General features: G+C 45.8%; 1 protein-coding gene across 2 annotated transcripts in view; it reads left to right on the top strand.

Moving 5' to 3' along the window:
- TRIP12 (thyroid hormone receptor interactor 12) overlaps positions 1-17,544 on the top strand; it is a 3,849,287-nt gene that overhangs the window by 729,425 nt on the left and 3,102,318 nt on the right. For both annotated transcript variants that reach the window (XM_044071052.1, XM_044071053.1), the window contains one exon: positions 14,199-14,294. In XM_044071052.1, coding sequence (XP_043926987.1) covers positions 14,199-14,294 — 96 coding nt within the window. The remainder of the gene's footprint in view (positions 1-14,198; positions 14,295-17,544) is intronic.

Genomic DNA, 17,544 nt, shown 5'->3' with positions numbered 1-17,544 from the left:
GATGCTGCAGAAGCTACTGCTCGCTCTGCAGCATCAGCATCTGTCCTTAGGAGGTATTCCTGGCTTAGATTACAGAATTTGCCAGAGGACTTAAAGTCCAAAATCTTGGACGCTCCCCTGGATCACAACTTCCTCTTTGGAAAGCAATCTGTGAACTTATTTAAGAATCTGCAAGAAAAAAGCAGAGTTACAGGATATTAAACATTTGCTGGTATCCTCTATACCCACATTTTATAGGAACTTCCCGGCTAAGACTATCTTTGTTAGGCGTGACCCACATTCTGCTGCCTCCTCCTTCAGACCCAGAAGTGGAAATAGAAGACATTCCTCATCCAGGCCCACTGGCCCACCTTCTCAGCCTAGACAGCCCTTTCAGGACAGTGGAGGTCCCTGTAACGCATGACTGCCTTGCTCATCTGCCCTCTCAGCTCGCCTTACCCACTGTTTCCCCTTCTGGCAGAAAATCACCACAGACCAATGGGTATTAACCATTGTTCAAAAAGGATACTTTCTATCCTGGAAACAAGGAAAGGGATTTTACTCCCGTCTGTTCCTAGACCCCTGAAAGGACGGTCCCTGGAGACCCATTTTGGATCTCTCCTTCCTCAACCACCATCCTTCAAAATGCTGTCACTTCCCACTCTTACCTCTCATACCCTCAAATGCTTTCATGGTCACCTTGGACCTAAAAGATGCTTACCTGCATATTCCCATCAGGGCTTCACAAAGACGTTTCCCTGGCCCATCCTCGCACTTCCAATTTACGGCCTTGCCCTTTGGCTTATCCATTGCCCCAAGAGTGTTTACAAAGTGCCTAGCTCCAGCCATTGCCTTCTGCAGGACCCAAGGGATCCAGATTTACCCATATCTAGACGACATCCTTATCCTAGCACAGTCAGAAGATTCCCTCTTAAGACATCTAGACTTCACTGTCTCTACTACAAAGTCTAGGCTTCACCCCAAACCTCAAGAAGTCCTCCTTGAACCCAGACAAGGACAAGTTATTCCTAGGTTGCAGAATCAATACAGAATGAATGAAAGCCTTTCTCCCACAGAATAAGGTTCTATCTCTAACTTCCCCCTTCCAGGAAGTCTTGCTCTCCCAGACAGTCACTGTAAATCAATTCCTTTGACTCCTGGGATTGATGGCAGCAAACATTCCCATGCTACCGTTGGCCAGAATGCATATGCGAAAACTGCTATGGTACCTCAAAAATATCTGGTCACAACACCTGAACCACTTGGAACAAGTTATTTCTCTTCTTCCCTATTTAAAGAAGGCAATCATTTGGTGGATCCCACAAGTGCAACTAAATCTGAGCCTTCCACTGCATCCCCCCCAACCCACACAAATTATGCATACAGAAGACTCAGACTCAGTTTGGGGAGCCACCTTGCACTCTTAGAGCACAAGCCCAGTGGCAGCCTCCCATGAAAACCAAACACATCAATGTAAAGGAGATGACAGCAGTTCTTTTAACTCTTCAGACCTTCCTACCCCTACTGCTACCAGGTCCTCTTCTGATAGTGATGGACAATGCCACTGTAATGTGGTACATCAACAAACAGGGTGGTACGAAGGCATACCAATTGTGCAGGCTAGCAACCTATCCCTGCAAGCCAGTTACATCCTTTGCAGGGCAGCAAGAAGATCTCCTGAGCAGAACATCCTCTCCACAACACGAATGGATGCTGGACAGGATGGGCTTCCTAGACATAGTCCACCGGTGGGGCACTCCACAACTAGACCTGTTTGCCTCCTCCCCAGAACAGGCAGCTGCAGACCTTCTGAACAAAGACTTACTCCCCCCTATCTTGGAGAGTAGACGCCTTCAGTTTCACCTAGGAGGGGAAGTTCCTGTACGCCCCCCCCTTCCCTCTGATTCAGAAAGTCCTTCTGAAAATCAGGAAGGACAAAGCAAAAATCTTGCAAGTGACTCGCTACTGGCCAAGGCAGCACTGGTTCCCCCTTCTATACAATTTAGCCAAGGGCAATCACTGCAAGTTACCCCACAAGGTGGACCTTCTCACACAAGACAAAGGAACTCTCCTACACCCACACTTGCAAATGCTATCCCTGACTCTGTGGGTGATAAATTACTAACCCCATTTAGACACCACTATTCAGAGGATGAGCTATCAGTCCTGAGGGGGGCCAGGAAATCCACTACTAGAAAATCATACCTTGCTGAATGGAAAAGATTTACTCAGTGGTGTCTGGGACAGGAAAGGGACCCTTATGAGGCTGACACCCCCCTAGTCCTCTCATATGTGTGTCAACTTATAAAGGGTGGACTTTCCTATTCATCAGTGAACGTGCACCTCTCCGCATTATCAGCCTGCTTACCGCTAGATCCTCCCTTGTTAGCCAGGCTACATGTGAAACCCTTCCTTAAAGGGGTCTGACGCATCAGACCACCTAAGAAGCCTATCCCTCTTCCATGGGATCTGAACTTCATCCTGGAAAAACTCGCACAGCCCCCCCTCGAACCGGCTAATACAGCCTCTCTATTCTTTTGTACTTGGAAAACAGTATTGTTATTGGCTATTACCTCTGCCAGAAGGGTTTCCAAGCTACAAGCCTTAATGGCATGCTCACCTTACACCATTTTTCATAGGGACAGGGTCAGTCTGAGAACTTCATGACCAAGATAGTTAATGAGTTAACTCTAAATCAATCCATTCACCTACCCAATTTTTTCCCCTCTCCCACTAACCAAGGAGAGAGGCTAGTCCACTCCCTAGATGTCCACAGGCAACTGAGATTTTACCTGGACAAGGCTAAAGACATTAGGAAATCCACACAACTCTTTGTATCTTTCTACCCCAGGGCATTGGGTAAGACAGTCACCAAAGAGACCATTACATCCTGGATTAGAAAGGCAGTCGGTTTCTGCTACTCACACCATGGAAAAACCCCTCCAGTTGGGATTAAGGCACTCTCCACAAGAGCAGTGGCCACTTCCAATTCCTTCCCAAAAGGCATGGACACAGCTTCCATTATGGAAACGACTACATGGTCCACTATACACACTTTCACCAAACATTACAAACTGGACCAAATCTCCAAAGCACGCACTGGATTTGCCTGGGCAATCTTACAAGGCTTTGTGGAATTATCTTCTGCATCTGCCACCCTTTCATCAAACTAAGCTGTGGTACTCTCCCACACCAAGAATACCGCAACATAAGAATAGAAGGACATAGAATAGTTGTGTAAAATCTTACCATAACCATAGATGTCCTTCTTTTCCATGTTGCAGTATTCCTTCCCACCCACCATTCCCTCTCACAGACTCTACCAGTCTAACTTCTCCTTGATGCCTCTTTCCATTACAGAAGAGACCCAGGGAATTATACATGTCACCTTTGGCAGCCTGTCCTGTTGGGAAATCTACTTTGCCTGCTTAGCTTCAAGGTCTGAGGATTGTGCGTGCAGAAGTCACACACAGGGTCCCTGGTTTATGGCCCTACATGTGACGTCCCACGCAGCTGCCAAGCTGAAGCTTTTGTATAGGAGCAGACGTATGGGTCGCCTGAAGGCAGGAAATCCTACACCAAGAATACTGCAACATTGAAGAGAAGGACATCTATGGTTATGGTAAGATTTTACACAACTATTTTTTCCAGCAATTTCTCAGATAAGTACCCTGTCAGGGAATTCTTGCATATTTTACTATTTTGTGGTAGGGTTTGTCATCCAAAAAAGGCAAATGCCAGTGTGGAAGACAACTTCCACATAAAGATGGCCATCTAGAATCTTCTGCCTAATGCCTACCCACAACCACAAATCTTGTCCCATTTGTCAGGCATTTGTGCCCAAGACTCTTAGAAGTAGACTTTCCTCCTTAGCCATTTACTTGGAAAATCAGCACTTAAAGTTGCTAGCAAAAAGTGCGATGGAGGGATCCTTGGGGGCTGAGGCCTGAACCTTCTGCTGCTCCTGCTGCTCCTGTTTATACGGACATCTCTCCTGCGGTGGATGAGAGCCTAGAGATCCGTGTGGTTCCTGGATGTCCTTCATGGATGCATCTGCAGTCATAACAAATGGGTTGTCCTGTCGTCAGGCAGCCCTTCGGTCGGCCGGATTCCAAAGTCCGGGTCCGGCTTCGGCTGATGTCGCACTTCACCCGACGTCATCTCTGCTGGTCTTCGGGTATAAAGGCATCAGCCGACGCCATTTTCCTCAGTCTTTCTTGCCGCGTGGCACCCGAAGCAGAAGCTGTTCGCAAGTGCCGGTCGGTCAGATCCAGAGATTACTACTACCGAATACTACTCAAGACTTCTAAAAGCTAAGTACCCGTTGGGGACTCTTTCTTGCCTCAGCCGATGTCAGAAAAAGTCAATAACTGTTTAACTTGTGGGAAACAAATACCTCATAAAGATTTCCACTCTTACTGTTTGCCTTGCTTAGGCCCAGACCACGACGTAGCAGCCGGTTCGGCCTGTGCTTCCTTCAACCGACGAACGCTTAGGCGTCGGTCGGAGTTTGCTGAACAGTTTTTCGGCTCAGATTTTGCGTACATTATGCCGCCGGATCCTCCGACTACCCAAATTGTTAAAAAAACGCAAAGAAAAGGACCGACACTCGCGGTCCACGGTTTCGGCCGAAACCACGGTTAAGCAAGCCGCGAGTGTCTCGGTTTCGGCCGAAACCGAGAAAACTGGTCAATCTTCAGCCGAATCCATGACTACTACCGAGGCTCCTGCTACCTTATCTGAATCAGCCTCAGAAATTTTGCCTGCAACTGCGGCTCCTACTGATCTTTCAGACACCATCCCTTTGGATATCTCTACCCCAGCACGTGGTGCTGCTAGGCCTCCTGCAGCCATGTCTATTAAGGCCTTTGCCAGGGCTAAAGCAGCCAAATCAGCTAAATCAGGGCCTGTTAAACCACCCTCACTCAGGCCCACTTCTAGTTCACAAATGCTTACTCTGGCAGAAGATTTAATATCCTTAATTAGGGGATCCCAATCTCACCCAGACAGGGCCTCTCAGCCCCAGAAAGAGACCTAGAGCAGAGCCCCGAGCCTGTGTCCTCTGATGATTCTGCGGATGACTCAGACATTACAGACCAGCCAGAGGCTCCTTTTTCCAATTATGAAGATTCAGATGCTGAAGAATCCATCCCAGCTGCCTCTCCACCAGAGGAATTCTCCTTTGGGGAAACTCTACATGCCATGAGAGAACAATTCCAATGGCAGGGACAAAATTTCTCAGATTCAAGAAAAAGGCTTAGGACTTTTCTGCACTTACCACAACATAGGCCCTTAGCTATACCTCCTGTCCTATCTGTTGTGGACGATGCATTTAATGATGTCTGCACTGCACCTGATTCTTTACCTCCAGCCCCTGCCAAACCAGATAGATTTTAAAGGGTGCCAGACACTCATCACCACCTATACAAGGCCCCGCTTGCAGACCCCGAAACTATATCCCAAGGGCCTAAGGCAGTTGCCTCGACCACAGCAAAAAACCCTATTCCCTCTGAAAGGGAATCCAGGTCCTTAGAGAGATGGGGGGAAAAAAGTCTACACCTCTGCTACTCTCTCAGCTAGAGCTTTAAACTGTCAGTTTCACACGATCCAATACCAAGAGTTTATGCTTGATCAGTTAATTAAAAAGCTGTCCTCTGATGAATCTTTAGATAAGAAATATGTATTAGAAATGGTGAATAACATCCAACAGGTTAGTAACCATTCTTTAAAATGTGGCTATGATGCACTGGAGGCTTCATTTAGATCAGCCATGACTGGCACAGTGATAAGAAGGCATGCATGGTTGAAAGAACAGGTCTTACCGGATCATGTTAAAGCTAAGCTATTGGATGCTCCTATGGATAAGGCCAGTCTGTTTGGGGAACCTGCCCAGCAGGTAATGAAGAAAATGGAAGAGAAGGCAAAATCTGTACAAACAGTTAAAGATTTCCTACAGGTTCAGCCCCCAAGGTTTAGCAGGAACTGGCCTGCCAAAATTGGTCCTTTCCTGACTCCACAAGATCACAAAGGGGCAGGAACAGACGCTCTAGGGGCAGAAATCAATCCAGAGGAGGTGCCTACAGAGGACGACAGTGGCAAGGCAATAACCGAGGCACAGACACAACCACTGCCACTGCAACAGGACAATCACAGTGACTTGGCTCTGACTCCGCCTACCAGGAAGCAAATAGCAGCACCATTAGGCGGAAAGTTAGCCTTATTCTCAAAAATTGGCACTATATTACAAAAGACAAGTGGATTTTGCAAACCATAGACCAAGGCTACGGTTCCACTTCCACACTCTACCAGTAGAATGAGGAATGCCAAACCTGCCCCCAAATCAAAAAATAGAAGCCCTGCACCAGATAGCGGAATTAATAAAGATGAGAGCAGTGGAAAGGGTGCCAATAACAGAACAGGGCAAAGGATTCTACTCCAGACTCTTCCTAGTACCAAGAAAAGAGAAAACTGGAGACCTATTCTCGACCTGTCCATCTTAAACACATACATCATTGTCCCAAAATTCAAAATGCTGACCCTACAGCAACTTCTTCCCATGCTGGGCAAGGAGTGTTGGCTGGTAACTCTAGATCTCAAGGAGGCATACCTGCACGTCCCCATTCGACCAAATTGCAGAAGATACCTCAGATTTCTTGCAGGATCAGAGCATTATCAATTCTCAGCATTGCCCTTTGGCTTATCTACTGCCCAGAGTATTCACAAAATGCCTGGCATCAGTAATCGCTCACTGCAGAGTACAGGGAATCCAAATTTATCCATACCTGGACGACTGCCTGTTACAAGCGGACAACAAAAGCAAGCTGACAACAGATTTACAAAGGGTCATTTACTTGCTACAAGCCCTGGGATACACAGTCAATTTACAAAAGTCAAGGCTGATACCATCCCAGACAAGAACTTTCTTGGGCTGAATTGGACACGGTAAAACAGATGGCATTCCTAACTGCAGAAAAACAAAAAGAACTCCCTCTTTACTTCTTGGCATTAACAAAGCAGAACAAACTAACAGCAAGAAAAGTTCTGCAGGCCTTGGGCTTCATGGCATCATGCATAATCTTGGTCCCACATGCCAGACTGCATATGAGAAAGTTACAGTGGTACCTAAAGAATTTATGGTCTCAACACAGACACAGCTTAGAATCAGAAATACCACTAATCCCATGCTTAAAACAGGAGTTCCTATGGTGGGCTCGGGCATGCCAGTCAAACCCAGGCTTACCCTTCCACAACTTTCCAGCAAACCAAACCATCACAACGGATGCCTCAGACCTAGGATGGGGGCACACATGCTGGACAAATGCATACAAGGACTGTGGACTCAGGACCAACTGCACCTGCACATAAACCAAAAAGAAATGCTGGCAGTAAAACTGGCAATCCTAAAATTCAGACCATTCCTCCAAGAAGGCCATTTGATGATAAGGACAGACAACACCACAGTCATGTGGTACATCAACAAACAGGAGGCACTCATTCTTACCCCCTATGCAGAATGACTTTGGACCTTTGGAATCTGGCTCTCAGCTACAACATCCAGTTACAGGCAATATTTGTACCGGGAAAAGAGAACACCCTAGCAGACATTTTAAGCAGAACCACCTCGGATGCTCACGAATGGATGCTACACCCGGACATCTTCAAGGCCATCACAAAGAAATGGGGAATGCCACAAATAGATCTATTCGCTTCCCCACAAAATCACCAGCTCAAGAAATTCTGCACAAGGACATTCCACCCACTTGCATGGAAGGTGAACTCTCTATCCTTCAGCTGGAAAGGCCTGACAGCATATGCATTTCCACCTCTTCCCTTGATGCACAAGGTACTACTGAAAATCAAAGAGGAACGTCCAAGGATAATTCTGATAGCTCCAAACTGGCCAAGACAACACTGGTACCCATTGCTGAGGAGCATGTCTCGGGAGAAAATGTGGTCAATACCCTGATGCCTCTGATGTTAACTCAGAACAACTACAACATCATACATCCAAACCTAAAAACCTTGCAACTAACTGCCTGGAACATCACATAGCAGTAACTAACCCAGACCTTTCACAAAGGGTTAAAGACATTATCCTTGAAGCCCGCAGACCTTCAACAAGAAGGAACTATGCAGGAAAATGGAAAAGGTTCGTCATTTGGAGTACTGAAAGAGGAGAAGATGTGTCGAACATAGATATTGCTAACATTCTGGAGTACTTGGCAGAGCTTCTACATACAGGCCTGTCCTATTCCTCCATCAAGATACATGCATCAGCTATTTCAGCAGAATACAGCTTTGATCCTCCTGTCTTTTCACACCCTCTACTCAGGCAGTTCCTCAGAGGGATCAAGAATGTAAAACCTCCTAGGAAACCACCATTACCAGCATGGGACTTGAATTTTGTACTAGAAAAGTTGATACTCCCTCCGTTTGAACCAGCAGCAACAGCAGATCTACAACACCTGTCATGGAAAACTGCTTTCCTACTGGCTATTACTTCAGCAAGGAGGGTTTCGGAACTACAGGCCTTAATGGCAGTGCAACCCTTCCTAATCTTCCATCAAGATAGGGTGTCCATGAGAACTAATCCTACATTTATGCCTAAGGTGGTATCCAGAGTGTCTTTAAATCAGGCAATCCACCTACCTACCTTCTTTCCCAATCCACAAAACAGAGGTGAAAGAATAATGCATACCTTGGATGTACATAGACAGTTACGCTACTACCTGGACAGAACCAAAAGTAACAGAAGAACTGACCAGCTCTTTGTAGCCTATGCAACAGGAAGGGAAGGAAAAGCAATTTCCAAACAGACAATCTCCAAATGGATAGGAAATTGCATAAGATTCTGTTACTCCTACCATGGAAAACCAATTCCACAGAACATAAGACCTCATTCTACAAGGGCTACAGCCACTACCACAGCTTTCTTAAGAGGAGTGGCAACCAAGGACATTATTGAGGCGGCTACTTGGACCTCCGTGCATACATTTGCCAAGCATTATAATTTACCTCTATATTCTAGATCCCGAGCAGGGTTTGCCACTGCTGTTCTGCAAGGGATCCTGACTACACCATAATTATTATTCCTCCTCCCCTAGTTTGGCTATGGTATTCTACCCATTTGTTATGACTGCAGATGCATCCATGAAGGACATAGTACAGTTTTGTACCTACCATAAATGTAGATGTCCGAACTGGATAGCATCTGCAGTCAGGATTACCCTCCCTCCTTCCCCTCTGCGGTATTCCTAGGGTATTTACCCTCCTAATAGCTAGCTGGGGGGGGGGGGAGTCTCTTATGGTGTATTTGTTTGTATATATGTACATGCATGTTTATTTTTTGTGTTTGCCTTCTACTGTTTTGGAAACATTGGCATTTATCCAAAATTTAGCTTTCCAAGAGGGCAATTGGCATCTGGGGCAAGAAACACTGAGGAAAATGGCGTTGGCTGATGCCTTTATACCTGAAGACCAGCAGAGATGACGTCGGGTGAAGTGCGACATTAGCCGAAGCCGGACCCGGACTTTGGAATCCGGCCGACCGAAGGGCTGCCTGACGACAGGACAACCCATTTGTTATGACTGCAGATGCTATCCAGTTCGGACATCTACATTTATGGTAGGTACAAAACTGTACTTTCTGGTTCACAGGCTGAGCCCCATGTTGAGGCTGCCTTGGATCTGACCACAGGCATGTTCTCATAGACTGAGCAGGTATCCATCTCAGATTACACAGGGGGGAACCTAGGCTCATGATCAGCGAAAGCCCTAAGATCATTGTACGGGAGGAAATTTACTCTGATATTATTGAATGTAGGCCTACGTCCATGCCTTCTACACTATATAGGGCAAATGTGCATCAGAAGATACATCAGAAGACTAAACATTTGCTCCCCACCAGTGACCTCCAAAGTGATTGGCAACAATTTACCAAAGGCCTTTTCAAGGCCCTTATGGCCCTTAAGCTTCCTTCGGGTGTTTCAGTCACTGATCCCCTTGCAGTGCTTCCCCATTTAAAAATGTTAGGGAAGAGGTTTCATCAGAGGAAGAGGCATCCTCAAAAGATGAATCTCTGGCCTATTCCTCTCAGATCCCCTCCCCATTAGATTACGCCTCCCCAGAGGATTCCAGTGGAGGTCACTCACTCATGGGAGAAAACTCTGTTGGAGAGACCGGTCAAAATGAGGGATCATTTTAAATGGGATAGCACTTTGGTATCTGAGTCCTTCCTGTGTTGCCTGCATTTCTAGATGCCTTTGCCTCTGCCTCCTGGAACCCAGATTCAGAGCCCCCTGCTCCTAAGAAGCCTGACCAATTTTACAAGGTACCTGAGGACTGCAAGTTCCTGTTCAGATGTTCTTCAGCAGATCCGTCAGTTATTTCTGTGGCCTCAGACAGACCATCCCGGTTACTACCTTCAACCTCTCTCTTTCCCTTAGATAAGGACAGCAGGATCCTGGAAAGGCTGGACAAGAAAGTGTATACCTCTGCTACCTTGGCATTTTAGGGCCATTGATTACCAAACTCACATTACCAGATTTGCTCTAGAGCTTTTGTTTCAGCTTTCTCAGGTCATTTCTGATTTTCCTGACTCAGAGAACAAGACTTTGGCTACGTCCCTGGTTGGAGCCTCCTCTCTAGTAGCCCGCCACTCCTTCAAATGCAGTTATGATGCTGCAGAGGCTTCTGCCACTGCAGCTGCTTCTGACTGTGTTTTAAGGAGATTCTCCTGGTTAAGACTCCAGCCATTACCAGTGGATGTTAAATTTAAACTTTTGGATGCACCTTTGGACAACTCTACATTGTTTGGCCCTGCAGCGGCTAACTTAAAGTCTGCAAGAAAAGGGTAAGGAATTGCAGGAACTGAAACGTATTTTTGTTTCCCCAGTTCCTAAATTTGTATGAAATTATCCAGCAAAACCTGTGTTTGTACATAGACACTCCCACCTTCCTTCACCTAAGACAAAAAAGGTTGGTAGGAGACCTCAGCAGCCCAGTACTTCCCCTGCAACTCTGGCTCAGATGCAGTCCTTTCCTGACGAGCCGTATTCCCTCTGTCTGACCAAACCACCTCACCTCCATTCCTCTTTCCCAGCGTCTCTCTCTGTCCCTGCCAGTCTAGGAAAGTATAATTCAAGACTCTTGGGTTTTCCCTGTCATTCAAAAATTATATTTTCTGGTTTGAGAATCCCTTCCTTCAGGGTCATCCCCCAACCACCAATGGAACAACTAACTTCCTTTCCAGAGGTACTGCTAGACCTGGAGAGACAAGGGGACCATTCAGGAGGTTCCTCAAGCTCAAAAAGGTAGAGGTTTCTATTCCAGAATGTTCCTGTTGCCCAGAAAGGATGGTCCCTGGAGACCCATTTTGGACCTTTCTCACCTTGTTTCCCATTATTCTACCAGAACCCTTCTTGGCTTCCTTGGATATCAAAGATGCATATCCCCATCCACTCCATTTGCGTTTCTCTGTGGCTTCCTTGCATTTTTAGTTCTCTACCTTTGCACTGCACCAAGGGTATTTACAAAATGTCTGGCTCCTGTGATTGCATACTGCAGGCTTCAGGGCATCCACATTTTCTCTTATCTGAACAATCTCCTCTTTCTGGCAACCTCTCCATGATATTGGAACAAACCATCTGCTTTGCCGTTTCCCTTCTGCAAAGTATGGACTTCACCGTAAAAAACAAAAAATCCATTCTCACCCTCTCTCAGGATCGCATCTTCCTGGGGTGCAGGATTCAGACAGACCTCATGAGTCTCTCTTCCGCCTCAGAACACCCAGGACCTCATCTCCTACTTCCAAAGCCTTCTGCCTCTGCAACACATTTCAGCCAGAGAGATTTTCAGGGCTTTGGGATTCATGGCATCCACCATTCCAGTGCTACCTCTGACCAAACTTCACATGAGAACTCCAGTGGTCACTAAAATCAGTTTGGAGGCAGCATTCACATCCAGTTTCCATTTCCTCTCATCCCCTGTCTGAAGAAACTCCAGTGGTGGATCCAACAAGTGTCACTCAACCTGGGACTCCTTTTGCATCCTCTGGTACCAGTCCAAGAGCTGTTCACAGATGCTTTGGATGTTGGCTAGGGCCAGCATTTGGAAAACTGAGAGCACAAAGGGGTATAGTCCCCCTCTCAACTAAGGGAACACATCAATATAAGGGAGGTAGGGATACTGGTACTCGCCATTTAGACCTTTCATCCTCTCTTCCTCCCAGGACTTGTAAAGCTGTTCACAGACAATGTGACAGTCCTCTGGTAAGTGAACAAGCGGGGGGGGGGGGGTCTTACCTACTGTACAGGCTGGCACTCCAGGCTTGAGAGGTGGCAGTCCATTATCAGGTGATTCTTCAGGCAGTGTACTTTCTATCCTGCCACAATTGCGTGGCAGATGCCCCAGTGGGTTGTGCATCAATTAGATCTCTTTGACTCCCCCAAGAATAGACAACTTATACAGTTTTGTGCCAGAGTTCCACATCCTCTGGTTTGGAAGGTTCTTCTCCTGCATTTAGCCAAGGGCATTCACAAGTTACCTCACAAGGGTGGACCTTTTCATACAAAACAAAGGAACTCTCATCCTTCTCTGCTTGTCTTTTCTTCAGTTGACTCTGTGGGGGATAGGGCTTTAATTCCTTTTAGACACCTGTTCTCTGAGGACATGCCAAGAGTCCTGCAGAAGGCCAGGAAACCCAATACCAGAAAATCTTACCTAAGTGGAGAAGAGTTTCAGTTTGGGGTGTCTCACGAAACCGGGATCCACTATTAGTGGAAGTCCCCTTGGTTCTTTCTTTTTTGTATGAATTTCTCAACACTGGATTGGTTTACTCTTCATTGAAAGCCCACGTCAGCTGTTTCTGCCTGTCTGCCTTTATCCCCCGTAGCTATCAGATTTGAGGCTAAGCAGTTTCTTAAAGGCGTCCTTCACATTAGGGCTCTTGGGAAATCTATCCTTCTTCCCTGGGATGTTAATTTTGTACTTGAAAAGCTGACCCCCCCCCAAGCCAGCTTCATCAGCTTCTCTGCAACACTGCTCCTGGAAAATAGTTTTTACTGGTCTTAACTTCAGGTGGAGCTTTATCTACATTTGCTTAACTGTTTTATTGTAAAATGTTCACTGTATTTATCTTCAGTTTTGCAAATTTTCTTGCTTATTTGTACTGTGGAGCTTTTCTCCCTGTGCCTCCACTGAAAAAGGGCTTTTGCTCAGATGGACTATCCCAGTTAACAAATGTCAAATAAATATGATAAGATTTTACACAGGTATTCTTTTTTTTTTTTGAGATTGGAGCTGGAGGTTGAAGCTAATATTAAATTGTTAATTTTTTCACACACTGATTGTTGCTGCTTGCTCAGCAAAGAACTGGAGGAGAATGGGGTGAGTAAGGTAGATCTTGTCCTTCCTGATGGAGGGTAATTGCAGAGCAGTTTAGCTAGAGTGCATCTGTAATGTTGTCATAGTCTTTCATAATTAGTAGTTTCTCAAAGTTTTATCGGTTATACAGCATCCTTGTCATGTTTGTGTCTGGTTTTGTATGCAGTTGACTGTAGAACAAATCGTGAGTTTTGAGGCTTCAGTTTTCTGTTCTGACAGTGTCAATTGTGCAACAGGTGGCATGCATACTTTTGGTGCAGAAGGCTATGGGTTCTGTTCCCACACTAAGTAGATTGACTGCTGACACTGCAGTGCAGCATGAGTTGCGGGGGGGGGGGGGGGTGCTACACTCATGAGTGTGTTGTCATTTGAATGAGACATTAAATTGACGTCCCATCTGCTCAAGTTGGTAGTAGTTCAAGCTGGATGTAAAAACTCCCACTGCACCTATCGAAGAGAGTAGGGGAAGTTCTCAGATTCCATGGCCAAATTTCCCCTAGTAATATAAATACCACCTCTGATCTCCTGAAAATATCTCACCAGCTTAGTTGGGACTAACCTGGTCAACAAACAGTAAGTAAATACAGAAACATTCTGATTCTGAGTGGAGCAGATTTTGAAGCACAACTTTGCTGATTCTCCCACCATGATGATTCTCATTTGCAAAAATGAAAGTAAACATTTTTCAGCTGTGGTTAGATTTGCTCCTGTAAGCGTCTTATTTTAGTGAACTGTATTGTGTCACACTCCATTCCTCAGTTTTCATTGTTTATATAATAGAAAAGCAAATATTCAGAGTCATGATTTTAAGATGTCATGTCTACTGTTTTTCCTAGCCCTCTTGGAAGCCCGAGGCCTTCCTCCTCATCTTTTTGGCCCTCTTGGTCCACGAATGTCTCAGCTTTTCCATAGAACAATTGGAAGTGGAGCTAGTAAGTCTTTGTTTATTTATTGAAGTGTGTTGTGATTTGTGTCTAACTTGTAAGCCTAAACTTGTTTCATTAAGGTGTAGCTTGCCAGGGATTGCACTGCAAAAGTGAGAGAGATGACTGCTACTGATGATTTATATTAAAAAGCTAGTGTTTTGTGACATGATGTTGCTGCCCTGCATCTGCACTGTTTAGCAAATGGGTTCTAAAATCCTGTAGCTAGTACTTGTGAAAATGTGTTGTTACAGTGTGACAAGTGCTTGCATACGTGGGTTAGTATCGGAGACTTTGCTGATTTCTTTTGTGTGTGTTGGCACTTGTTGATGGGTGCCATATGATGTCTAGTCAGATATCCAGTAACCAAACTCCCTTTCTTTATTGCTAAATATTCTTTTAAAAAAACAAGATCTCTTGCGTTTTCTAATGTCATCTCTGTTCCTTGCCAACTGTCAGCCTCATCTTGTGAGGTTGTAGTGGTCCCTAATGCCACCTTTGCCAGCTTACATAAATACCTGCATCACCACTAGGGCATTCTGTTTCCTACTCTGGCTTGTGCATGCTTACACACACAGTTATGAGGGTTATCTTTGTATGCCAAGCAGCCTGTGTCCCAGCCCTGCAGCCATTACTGTCACTACTTAACATTAATGATTGCTTAACTGCAAGTAATTATGCCTACAAGAAAATTGTTAGAACTGATGTCCCTCTCATTCTGCTTCACTGATAGGTTACAGATCCAACTGGGGTTGCAGTCCTGACTTGTGGGATTTCCTGCTGTGGAAGCTCTTGGCCGGTCTAACAGAGTAAAAATCTCCCTCCTGCTAATGCTGGAGGATGGCTTATCTGACTGACGTCTGTATGTTTGGGTGTAAAGGGAGCCAGCTGATGCCATGACACAAGTCTTCCTTCATAGCCTGCAGCAGTGTTTCAGTACGTCTGTCAGGCCACACCAGAGAGGAGTCCTCTAAAAGTTAAGTACCCTGTTGTCGACCTCTTTTTTTTGTTCCTTGCTTTAACCCATGTCAAATAAGGTTAATAATTGTCTCCACCGTGGTAAGCAGATCCCACACTGAGACTTTTATACATTGTATCACCTATCTATGCCCTGATCATGGTGTCCCTAATTGCTGTTAATGCACCTGTTGCACCTCTAGGACTATCAGGCATAGGGCCAAAGTCTTAGCTAGGCATCTTAGTCTGCCATCTACTTCGCATTGTCCTATGGCTTCCTCCGGTTGTCCCGAATCTATGCAGACTGTCAAGGACTTTCTCCAAGTTTAGCCTCTTAGGTTTAGTAGGAATTTTCCCACTAAACACTGGTTTCCCTCGCTATCAAAAAAGCAAGCAAAGGAAACCCCAAAGGGAAATCCTCAAAGGCAGCATCAGTCACAAAGATCCAGGCAGTGGTCCTTGGAAACACCCAGGCAGGAGAGTTCTAGACCACTGGGCCCTGGCAGAGAGCAGCAATGATTTTTCCTTTCCCCTCCTTGCCCCCCACGCTCTCCAGAAAAGATAGGAAGACTTTGCCTGTTCAAAGAAAATTGGTCTCTCATTACTTCAGAGAGGTGGTTTCTGAATGTTATCTCAAATGGTTATAGGCTCACTTTGAGAGCCATTAAGATACTCTGGTTACCCGGATAGTCCACAGAATCAAAGAACAGAGGCCCTTTCTTAAATTCACAACCTGTGCTCACACAAGGCTCAGTGGAACCAGTACCAGAACACCAACTAGGGAAGGGGTTCTATTCCAGACAATTCTTGGTTCCTAGAAAAGAAGGCTCTTTGCACTCTGTTCTAGACCTGTCCATCTTCAATCCGTCTCTGCTGGTACCAAAATTCAAAATGTTGACTCTTCAAAAACTTCTTGCCATGAAAGCACCTCAGGCATTAATGGTCACCATGGACCTAAAGTATGCGTACTTGCACCTATAAAGGAATGTTGCAGAAGTTTTCTGCATTTCAGAGCAGGTACCAGTCACTTTCAATTTTCTGCACTACCCTTTGGCTTGTCTACTGCTCCTATGGTCTTCGCAAAGTGGTTAGCCCCCAGTGTTCACCTTCTGCAGAACAAGAGGGATCCAAATTTACCCTTGTATAGATGATTGGCTTATTGAAGCCTTGAGTTAGTCAAAGCTCCACAAGGATCTGGCCTTTACTGAGTACCTTCTCACTTCCTTGGGGTTCACCGTAAATCTTCACAAGTCCAACACAGTGATCCCTCTGGCCAGGCTACACATGAGGAAGCTCCAGTGGTACTTCAAGAATCTGTGGTGCCAGCACCCACAGTCCCTGGAGACCAAAATTCATCTGATCCCTTGCCTCAAGGAGTAATTTTCATGGTGGACATGGTCATATGCCCAGAACCTGAGTCTTCCCTTCAGGTTCACCCCTCAGGGCCAAACTTTAACCACAGATGCTTCAGAGATGGCCTGGGGGGCTCATTTCAACACCTACAATCCCAAGGCAGATGGGAAATTCAATTCAGAAACAAGCACATAAACTGGAAAGAACTGATGGCAGTTCAGAAGGGCCTAGTAGCTGTCAAAGTAAAATGGAAACCAAGGATCCTGCTAGTCAGCAGACAACACCACAATCATGTGGTACATGAAAAAGCAAGGGAACACTCACTCTTACTCTCTTTATTGACTAGCTATGCAGATCTAAGAGACAGCTCACTCTCTGGGTTTGCACCTCATGGCAGAATACCTTCCAGGTGCTCAAAACACTCTAGCAGATCACCTCAGCAGGAACTTGGATCCCCATGAGTGACATCTGCATCGGGAAACATTTCTCAGCATAGTCTAGAAATGGGGATCCCCAGTGCTAGACCTCTTTGCCACCAAAGAAAATGCTCAGCTAAAAAGATTCTGTTCCAGAAGCAAACTACCCACAGCCTAGAGGACAGATGCTTTATCCTTCCTTTGGGAGACACCTTTTCCTTTATATGCACCCTGCCCTATTTCTTCCCTCGGGTCCTCCTAAAAATCAAGGAAGAAGGGCCAAGGGTCATTCTCATAGCACCAGACTGGCCCAGGCAGCCATGGTATCCTCTGCTTATACTAGGTTTAATCATTGAAAATCCTTGGCAGTTAGCTCAGACAGTAGACCTCCTTACTCATGACAGGGGAGGTGTGCATCCCAACCTTGCAGACTGTCTGACTGTCAGCCTGGGCAGTCTTCCAGCATCCTCCTCTAAGCACACCCTAAACAAAACAAGTTCACAGCATTGTCAAGGAGGCTAGAAGGTCTAGTA

Source organism: Protopterus annectens, chromosome 5.part0, assembly GCF_019279795.1.
Source record: "Protopterus annectens isolate FY-2018-M chromosome 5.part0, PAN1.0, whole genome shotgun sequence".
Lineage (NCBI taxonomy): Eukaryota > Metazoa > Chordata > Ceratodontiformes > Protopteridae > Protopterus > Protopterus annectens.
The sequence above is the reverse complement of the archived record's forward strand: the minus strand, read 5'-3'. Positions and strand labels throughout refer to the sequence as shown.